This window comes from Ailuropoda melanoleuca, chromosome X (assembly GCF_002007445.2).
Source record: "Ailuropoda melanoleuca isolate Jingjing chromosome X, ASM200744v2, whole genome shotgun sequence".
In the NCBI taxonomy this organism is placed as follows: Eukaryota; Metazoa; Chordata; class Mammalia; order Carnivora; family Ursidae; genus Ailuropoda; species Ailuropoda melanoleuca.
The window spans coordinates 108,083,722-108,093,842 of NC_048238.1; the positions used below are offsets into that span (position 1 = coordinate 108,083,722).

The 10,121-nt window shown below is 60.4% G+C and overlaps 1 protein-coding gene across 1 annotated transcript in view; it reads left to right on the plus strand.

Moving 5' to 3' along the window:
• Positions 1–3,956: 3,956 nt before the first annotated feature.
• The window catches only part of LOC109488810 (melanoma-associated antigen C1-like), an 8,109-nt gene continuing 1,944 nt past the window's right edge, over positions 3,957–10,121 (plus strand). Inside the window, exons 1-4 of the mRNA XM_034649056.1 lie at positions 3,957–4,011; positions 6,759–7,010; positions 7,102–7,337; positions 9,542–9,738. Of these exons, the coding sequence (XP_034504947.1) occupies positions 6,822–7,010; positions 7,102–7,337; positions 9,542–9,738 (622 nt within the window). The 5' untranslated portion in view covers positions 3,957–4,011; positions 6,759–6,821. The remainder of the gene's footprint in view (positions 4,012–6,758; positions 7,011–7,101; positions 7,338–9,541; positions 9,739–10,121) is intronic.

A 10,121-nucleotide genomic window follows, 5' to 3' on the forward strand; every position in this document is an offset into this window, starting at 1 on the left:
GCCAATGGGGTGGGACTGGTACATCCGGGTCTCCAGAGAAACTGGGGGCCTTGGTGTAAGGGCCTGGGACTCCCTCAGGTGGGCAGAGAGGAGGGCCCGGGTCCTGCTGGGCATCGTGATGAGGATGCAGAGGGAGGACTGTGGGACTCTGGACCCCAGCGCAGAGTCAGTCAGGGAAGGTCCACGGGGAGTGGGGGAGGGGGAGATGGGAACACCTGGTGAGTCCGGACTTCCGAGTAGGGGTCTCTGAGAGACTAAATGCCTGATGGAGGGAGATGATGCTCAGGTGGGCAGAGGGGAGGGCCCAGGTCGTGCTGGGTGTCTTGGTGAGGATGCAGAGGGAGGACTACGGGACGCTGGTTCGCTGCACTGAGTCAGTCAGGGAAGGTCCCCGGGGAGGGGGGGAGGGGGAGATGAGAACACGTGGTGAGTCCGGACTTCCGCATAAGGGTCTCTGAGAGACTAAACTCCTGATCAAGGGAGCCAAAGCTCAGGTGGGCAGAGGCGAGGGTCCTGGCACAAATGAGAGAGGAGACCAGGGATGAACCATAACGGAGGACAGAGGGGATCCTGGCAGAAGCCTAGGATGGCAGTCTAGGGAGCCTACTGGGAGGGCTGGGAAGACACCGCCACTGTGGCGGGAGTTTCGCAACCCAGTCTCCTGAGAGAATGGGGGCCTCGGAGGAAGAAGTAGGTCCTCTGTCCAGTGGACAGAGGGGAGGACCCAGGTCCTGCTGGGCTTCAATGTGAGGATGGAGAGGGAGGACTGAGAGACCCTGGTTCCTAGCACAGGGTTTCCAGGAAGGCCCATGGTGGGGGATGGGAACACGTGGTGAGTCTTGACTTCCACATCTGGGTATCTGACTGACAGTGGGCCTGTTGTAAGGAGCAGATCTCAGGTTTTAGAGGCGAGGTCCCAGGCACTTATGGGCATCAAGGTATGAACCCTGAGGGAGGACAGAGGGGAAATCACAGGGGTCAGGCCCTAGTGTCAGTCCAGGCAGGGCCCTTAGCAGGATGGGGAAACATGGCCAGTGTGGCGGGACTGGTGCATCCGGGTCTCCCGAGAGACTGGGGACATGGTGGAAGGAACCAATGCTCAGGTGGGCAGAGGGGAGACCCCAGGGCCTGCTGGGCTTCATGTCAAGGATGCAGAGGGATGACTGAAGGACAGTGGGCCCCAGCACAGAGTCAGTGAGGGAAGGTCCGTGCAGGGGGCATGGGAGGTGGTGAGTCAGGACTTTTGCATCCCCAGTGTCAGAGACACTGGGGGCCTGGGTGGAAGGAGCAGGGCCTCCCTCTGGTGTGCAGAGGAGAGGGCCTAGGCAGTAACCCGAGTCAAGCTATGAACTCTGAGTGAGGACAGAAGAGACCTCCTAGGGGTTGGGCCATAGTGTCAGTCCAGGAAGATCCCTGGGGTGCATGTGGCTGCATAGCGAGTCTGGAGTTCCGATTATGGGTCTCAGGAGTCAGGAGGCATGCGGTAAGGAGCAGGGCCTCAGGTTGGAATTCAGGGAGGGCCTGAGTTCTGTCAGGAGGCAAGGTGAGGACCAGAGGGAGGACAGAGGGACCCTGAGCCCTGTAGGGAATCAGTCCTGGGAGGCCCTTGGGTGGGACAAGGATGACATGGGGCGTGTCCTGACATCTGCTCTGGGTCCCAGAGACACTGAGAGCTTGTGGTAAGGAGCGGCCTTCGGACGCAAAGATGAAGGCACAGGCCATCCAGGGAGTGCAGGTGGGCAATAGAGGATAGGCCTAAGAGACCCGAAGGAACCCATCTCAGGGAATCCCTGGACTTTGTAGCCTGATGTGCCATCCAGGATCGTTTCCCGTGGTTCTCAGGGCAGCGAGGGCTTTGGTCTGAGGGAACGGGCCTGGAGACAGCAGAGAGAGGAACACAAGATGTGCTGAGGCTCAAGCTGAGATCCCTGAGGGAGGACTCAGAGAGGACCTGGATTCCAGAACAGGGACAGTGCACTGAAACCTGCCCCTGCTGTCAGCCCTGTGAGTCGTGATTGTGCCAAGTCCACAGGCAGTGTGTCAGGACATCTGCATCCAGGTCTGACAGAGGCTGGGGCCATGGTTTAAAAAACGAGGGGCAGGAGCTAATGGGACTGGATGTGAGGACCCGGTGGGAGGACATGTGCGACCCTGAACCCCAGAACAGCCTCAGGCCTGGGAAGCCCCTGAGCGGGAAGAGGACAGGTGGCGTGTCCCAACATCCACATCTGGGTCATAGAAAGTCTGGGGGTTCGGGTAAGAAGCAGTTCAGGGTCAGCAGCAGGGAAGGCTCAGACCCTCCCGGAGTCAAGGCGAGAACCCTCAGGGAGAACTGAGTGGACTCTGGACCCCGGAACAGAGTCACTGACAGGAGGCCATAGAGCAGCTGTCGCACCCCCACATTTGGCCTTGGATCTCAGGGATTGCATGGGGCGGTCAGAGGGGAAAGGACTCGGGACAGCTCAGGGCAGGACCCCAGGTCTTGTTGGAGTCCCGGAGGGTTGCATGGTGAGCGCTGAGGAACTTAGAGCCTAAAACAGGCAGTGATTTTGTTGCCCGTGGGCTCCTTCTTGGATGTCCCCCCAAGGTGGGGGGAGCAGCTGAAGTGTTCTTGACTTCTGCACCCAGGGTCTGAGGGAGGTGAAAGCCTTGGTCTGAGCAGTGTGGCCTCAGGTCAGCAGAGGGTGGAGTCCCAAGACCCTGAGGGAGGACTGAGCAGACCCCCACGCAGACAGGGGTCCCAAATGAAGTCCTGCCCCGGCGGTCAATCCTACGAGGCCAAGCTGGGAGTCAAGAAAAGGAAGCGCCCCACTTTCTCCTCTGGGTCTCCGCGGGGTGGTGGCGTTGGCGTGCAGGATGCATGTTGAGGTTCGGAGAAGGGATAGTTCCAGCACCTGCTGAAAGTAAACGTGAGCACCTTAGGGACAAGAGTGGACTCCTGCTCCTGACAGAGGGACCAACCCCCGATCTGAGCTCGTTGTGAATTACGTGGGGTGCACGGGGAGGGCGTGGATTGCTGAGTCCTCACCCTCCTCTCCCAGCTCTCAGGCATGTGAGGACCATGCTTGGAGAGGTCTCAGTCAGGTCATCTGAGGAAGCCCTCCTGGGAGACACACGGGAGTCTCTGGTCCTGTCAGGAGTCCATGTGGTGTTCCGGGGGAGGAGTGAGTGGCTCCCAACCCTCCCCTCAGGACATGGGGTGTGGTGCAGAAATCTGGCCAGGCCCTACCTGGCAGCCCTGGGAACCCTGTGCGGGACCTGTCAGGCTGAGCCCCTCCTGGTCTCCAGATCCCTGTTCTTAGGGAGGGGAGGGCCTGGGCCTGAGGGTCTAGACTCTGGTCAGTAAGGGAGGCAGGGGCCATTGCCCTGGCCCTGGTGGGAGTGGAGGTGAGAAATGAGGGCATGCCTCCCACAGCAGGATCCCTAGGGTCCAGGCCTGCCCTGCCACTTCTGTCAGCCCAGGCAAGATAGGGGATCGGTGGGCCGACTGATTTCTCCCAACTTTTCCTTCTGGTGTCTCTGAGAGATGAGGCCTCAGCACCAGGAGGGTGGCCTCAGCTTCAACACAGGGAGTGTCCCCAGGCCTTTCGTGGGGTCGAGGTGAAGCCTTAGAGGCATACCCATCCCAGTACATGTGGAACCCTGAGCTTGGCCATCCCTCCAGATCCGTGACAAGCCCTGTGGACCTTTGGCAGGCGTGGCCAGATGTGGGCCCCCTTCTGTGGAGTCTCAGGGCTGCGTGGTCTTGCTGTGAGCCTTTGGCCTCAGGGCCACGCCGGGTAGGGGAAATAGCCGTCCCCTGAGAGGCCAAGGAGGGGACCGCCCAGCCTGGACTGGTGGGGACCTCACAGAGTCCAACCCAGCCCTCCTGGGAGCACTGGGCCCCAGGGCCGTGCTCTCAGTCTGCATGCTGAGGTGCCCCTGCTTTTCTCCTCCAGGGGCTTCAAGAACTCGGACGAGGCCTCTGTCTGCGACAGGAGTCCCTAGGGTCGCAGAGTAGGGGAGGTGCAGGTGAGTGACAGTGGTCAAGGTGAGGTCCATGCTCTGAGCGTGGAGCCAGGGGCTCACCCACCCCAACAGAGTGGGAACCCCTCAGCACCCAAGCCCGACGCAGCCCATGGTCAGCTCTGGGACCTCAGGCCTCTGCTGGCTGGTGTGCACCCTGAGAAGCCGTCCCACAGCTTTCTTGAGGTTCTGAGGGGCAGGCTGTGCAGGATGCGTCCTCTGAGTCAGAAGAGATAGGTGCAGGCCTGAGAGGGGATCAGTATGCGCACCTTGGGGATGCTGAGGTGATCTCCCACCCAGGCAGAGGGGGCCCCACCGTGCTGCCCTTGGCATCCTCAAAGAGCAAGGCCCGGGCGGGGAGGCTGCAGGTGGTGCACGCACTCCCTCCCTCTCTCAGGGAGGTGAGATTCTCTTCGGAGGGCTGACTTGAGGTCAACGGAGGGAGCCATATCTGGTCAGCAGAGAAAGGAGTTCAAAGATGGGCCAGGACCCAAGAAAAGGACCCTTTGGGAGGATGAAGGGTATGAAAGTTCTCCCCACTTCAAAAGAGAAGGGACCTTATAGGGTCCAGCTTCCCTGTTCTCAGGCCAGGAAGGCCCTAGCAGGGATGGCTGCATGTGGCATGGTCCCAGGTCTGCCACATGGTTGGGGCTGGGGGATCTCAGAGATGTGAGGCCCTGAGTCTGTGGGAAACATCAGGGCAGCAGAGGAAGGATCCGAGGATCACCCAGGCAGCAATGTGAGGACCCCGAAGGAGGACTGACCTTACCCTGCCCCCATCTCCGAAAAGAAAGGACTGCACAGAGTCCAACTCTGCCTTGTTGTCAGCCCTGGAAGGAACGGTCAGCGGTGGCCCTAAGTGGCACGCTCACTTGTCCCATGGGCAGGAAGGTGAGGAGTCCTCGAGGAGGTGAGGTGTTGTTCTGAGGGGCACATGGCATCTGTCTCAGGTTGGGGGCCAGGAAGAAGGGCAGGCCCTGGCAGGAAGAAGGATGACCCTACTGAGAGATTGAGGGAGCCCCCACGCCAGGACAGGGGCCAGGCCCCACTGCCAGCCCACTGTGATCTTGCTGGGGGTGGGGCCTGGATGTGCTAGAGATACATTTTGGTAGCAACCACAACAGGGCCGGGGGCGGGTGGGGGCGTTCCCCAGGACAAAGAATCTCATACACCCACAAAGAGTCCAAGAGTTCAACAGAGCTCTGACGCTCTCTGTGCGGAGATCGCATCGCATTCCACAGAGTAAGTGCTCAGGCCCACAAGGGTGTCCCACCCTTCAGTGGTCCCTTGGCAAGCCCTGGGTGGTTCTGGGTGCTTGTGACCCAGAGGCTCTAAAGCAGAGGTTCCCAGGACCCATCCTCCGGTTCCCTGAATGGGCTAGAGCAGCTCACAGAACTCAGGCACGCAGGTCACTTACTAGATCCCCAGCTGATTGTAAAAGGATGTAGCTCAGGAACAGCCAGACCCAAGAGCTGCATAGGCCCAGGGAGGTGGGCAGGGGAGCAGGCCTTCCATACCCTCTGAGCGCGCCCCTCCCCCCACATCTCCATGTCACCAACCTGAAAGCTCTCTGAGCCTGTCCCTTTGGGGTTTTATGGAGGCTCCCTCACTCAATCTCCAGCCGCCCCTGCCCTCCCCAGGGGTCAGGGGGTGGGGGGACTGAAAGCTCCCCCCCTCTAACCACCTGGCTGGTTCTCCTGGCAACCAGCCCCCATCCCTAGGTGCTTCCCAAAGTCACCTCACTGACAAAAGACACCTTTATCAGTCCCCACACTTTGGAAATTCCAAGAGTTTGAGTGCAGAGAGCCAGGAACCCTGGACAAAGAGCAAATCTGTATTTGCTTATAAATCACAGTACCCAAGGTGCCTTTTCAGGCTCTTTGGAGCTCTCCGGGAGGTGGGGCGCATGCTCTGAGAGGACCGCATCAGGTTATCCGAGGAAGCCCGCCTGGGTGACAGACAGGAGTCCCAGGTGAGGACCCGAAGAAAGAGAGAGTGGACCCCAATTGCCAGAACAAGGAGGGGACCCCACAGAAACCTGGCCTGCCCCTGGCCTGTCAGCCCTGGGAACTCTGGGCGTGGCCAGTCTGGCAGAGTCCCTTCTTACTTCCAGATCCCTGCTCTCAGGGAGGCAAGGGCCTTGGTCTGAGGGTCTGGACTCTGGTCAGCTGAGGCCGGATCCCGGGCCCTGGCAAGGGTCAAGGACCCCGCAGCTCCCCCCTTCCCAGGCACCTGGGAGGCCCTGGGGAAGTGTGGTCAGGTGTGGACACCCTCACTTCCTTCTGCTCAGTCTCAGGGCTGTGTGGTCTTGTTCTGAGGCTTTTGCTTCAGGCCAGCAGAGGGGTGTGGCCCAGGCCCTGCCAGGGCACAGGTGAGTCCCCTGATTGAGCAGAGAGAGGACCGCCGCCTTGAAAGTGGGGACCTCACAGAGTGAGACCCAGCCCTCCTGTCTGCACTGGGGGCCCTGGGCTGCACTCCCAGTCTGCACCCTGAGGTGCCCCGTCCTTCCCTCCTGCAGGGGACTCAGGAACTGGGAGGTGAAGGCCTTGGTCTGAGGCAGGAGTCCTAAGGTCACAGAGCAGAGGAGGCCCTTGAGTTCCTCCCTGAGTTTCTTAGGGGACAGGCTGCCCAGGAGGAGAGACCCCTGTGAGGCCAGAGAGTGCCCATAGAGAGGAGACCCAGAGTCACCTTTGTCAAAGCTGCCAAGGGTGCCTTCCTCAGCTGAGGCTCTTCACACTCCCTCTCTCTCCCAGGCCCTTGGGTCCCTTCGCCCCCACCTGCCCACACCGGGTGCCTGCTGCCAGACACAAGTCATCATGCCTCTGGGAGAGAGGAATGAGCTCTGGAAGTTGGAGGAAGATCTTCAGGACTCAAAAGAGGCCCAGGGCCCGGTAGAGGCACAGCTGGATGGGGCTGAGCAGGGGGAGGAGGCCCTCTCTCCCTCCTCCTCCACCTCTTCCCTCTCCTCCAGCTCCTTCTCCTCCTCTCCCTCCTCCTCCACTTTCTCCTCTTTCTTCCCCTCTTCTTCCTCCCTCTCCTCCTCCTCTTCCTCCTCCTCTTCCTCCTCTTATTTTGCCCTGTTCCCTGCTATCCCAGAGGAGGGGTGTGCCGATGGGTCCCCAAGTCCTCCTCAGAGCCCTCCGAGTGCCTGCCCCTTCCCCAGTGCCATGGCAGCCTCTCCCTGGAGCCTGTCCGAAGACAGCTCCAGCAGCCCAGATGAGGAGGGGCCTGGCACCTGGGGGGAGCCGGAAGTCGCCCAGCCCCTNGGACTGGTACATCCGGGTCTCCAGAGAGACTGGGGGCCTTGGTGTAAGGGCCTGGGACTCCCTCAGGTGGGCAGAGGGGAGGGCCCAGGTCCTGCTGGGTGTCCTGCTGAGAATGCATAGGGAGGACTGCGGGACGCTGGACCCCAGCGCAGAGTCAGTCAGGGAAGGTCCCCGGGGAGGGGGGGAGGGGGGAGATGAGAACACGTGGTGAGTCCGGACTTCCACATACGGGTCTCTGAGAGACTAAACGCCTGACTGACGGAGCCAAAGCTCAGGTGGGCAGAGGGGAGTGTCCTGGCACGAATGAGAGAGGAGACCAGGGATGCACCATAACGGAGGANAGGACAGAGGGGACCCTGGCAGAAGCCTAGGATGGCAGTCTAGGGAGCCTACCGGGAGGGATGGGAAGACACCGCCACTGTGGCCGGAGTTCCGCAACCCAGTCTCCTGAGAGAATGGGGGCCTCGGAGGAAGAAGTAGGTCCTCTGTCCAGTGGACAGAGGGGAGGGCCCAGGTCCTGCTGGGCTTCACTGTGAGGATGCAGAGGGAGGACTGTGGGACACTGGACACCGGCACAGAGTGAGACAGAGAAGGTCCACGGGGGGCGGGAGGGGGGGATGGGAACATGTGGTGTGTCCAGACTTGCGCTTTTGGGTCCCTAATAGTAATGGCCTGATGGAGGGAGATGATGCTCAGGTGGGCAGAGGGGAGGACCCCGGCGCCAATGGGAGAGGAGCCAAGTGATGAACCATAACAGAGGACAGAGGGGACCCTAGCAGAAGTCCGCCTAGGATGGCAGTCTAGGGAGCCTACGTGGTGGGATGGGAAGACACCGCCACTGGGGCCGGATTTCCGCAACTCGGTCTCCTGAGAGAATGGGGGCCTCGGAGGAAGATATAGGTCCTCTGTCCAGTGGCAGAGGGGAGGGCCCAGGTCCTGCTGGGCTTCAATGTGAGGTTGGAGAGGGAGGACTGAGAGACCCTGGTTCCTAGCACAGGGTTTCCAGGAAGGCCCCTGGTGGGGGATGGGAACACGTGGTGAGTCTTGACTTCCACATCTGGGTATCTGACTGACAATGGGCCTGTTGTAAGGAGCACATCTCAGGTCTTTAGAGGCAAGGTCCCAGGCGCTTATGGGCGTCAAGGTATGAAACCTGAGGGAGGACAAAGGGGAACTCAGAGGTCAGGCCCTAGTGTCAGTCCAGGCAGGGCCCTTAGCAGGATGGGGAAACGTGGCCAGTGTGGCGGGACTGGTGCATCCGGGTCTCCCGAGAGACTGGGGACCTGGTTGAAGGAGCCAATGCTCAGGTGGGCAGAGGGGAGACCCCTAGGGCCTGCTGGGCTTCATGCTGAGAATGCAGAGGGAAGACTGAAGGACGCTGGGCCTCAGCACAGAGTCAGTGAGGGAAGTTCCATGCAGGGGGCATGGGAGGTGGTGAGTCAGGACTTTTGCATCCCCAGTGTCAGAGACACTGGGGGCCTGGGTGGAAGGAGCAGGGCCTCCCTCCGGTGTGCAGAGGAGAGGGCCTAGGCAGTAACCCGAGTCAAGCTATGAAGTCTGAGGGGAGGACAGAGGAGACCTCCCAGGGGTTGGGCCATAGTGTCAGTCCAGGAAGATCCCTGGGGTGCATGTGGTTGCATATCGAGTCTGGAGTTTCGATGCTGGGTCTCTGGGTCAGGATGTGTGCGGTAAGGAGCAGGGCCTCAAGTCGGATGCAGGGAGGGTCCAGGTTCTGTCAGGAGTCAAGGTGAGGACCAGAAGGAGGACAGAGGGACCCTGGGCCCAGTAGGGAATCAGTCCTGGGAGGCCCTTGGGTGGGACAAGGATGACATGAGGTGTTTCCTGACTTCCACTCTGGGTCCGAGAGACACTGAGAGCTTGTGGTAAGGAGCGGCCTTCGGACGCAAAGATGAAGGCACAGGCCATCCAGGGAGTGCAGGTGGGCAATAGAGGATAGGCCTAAGTGACCCGAAGGAACCCATCTCAGGGAATCCCTGGCCTTTGTAGCCTGATGTGCCATCCAGGATCGTTTCCCGTGGTTCTCAGGGCAGCGAGGGCTTTGGTCTGAAGGAACGGGCCTANGCCTGGAGATAGCAGAGAGAGGATCGCAAGATGTGCAGAGGCTCAAGCTGAGATCCCTGAGGGAGGACTCAGAGAGGGACCTGGATTCCAGAACAGGGACAGTGCACTGAAACCTGCCCCTGCCGTCAGCCCTGTGAGGTGTGTTTGTGCCAAGTCCACAGGCAGTGTGTCAGGACGTCTGCATCCAGGTCTGACAGAGGCTGGAGCCATGTTTTAGAAAACAAGGGGCAGGAGCTAATGGGACTAGATGTGAGGGCCCGGTGGGACTACATGAGCGACCCTGAACCCCAGAACAGCATCAGGCCTGGGAAGCCCCTGAGCGGGAAGAGGACAGGTGGTGTGTCTCGACATCCCCATCTGGGTCATAGAGAGTCTGAGGGTTCAGGTAAGAGGCTGATCAGGGTCAGCAGCAGGGAAGGCTCAGATGCTCCCGGAGTCAAGGCGAGAAACCTCAGGGAGAACTGAGCGGACCCTGGACCCCAGAACAGAGTCACCGACGGGAGGCCATAGAGCAGCTGCCGCACCCCCACATTTGGCCTTGGATCTCAGGGATGTGTGTGGCGGTCAGAGGGGAAAGGTCTCGGGACAGCACAGGGCAGGACTCCAGGTCTTGTTGGAGTCCCGGAGGGATGCAGGGTGAGCGTTGAGGAACGTAGAGCCTAAAACAGGCAGTGATTTTGTTGCCCGTGGGCTCCTTCTTGGATGTCCCCCCAAGGTGAGGGTAGCAGCTGAAGTGTTCTTGACTTCTGCACCCAGGGTCTGAGGGAA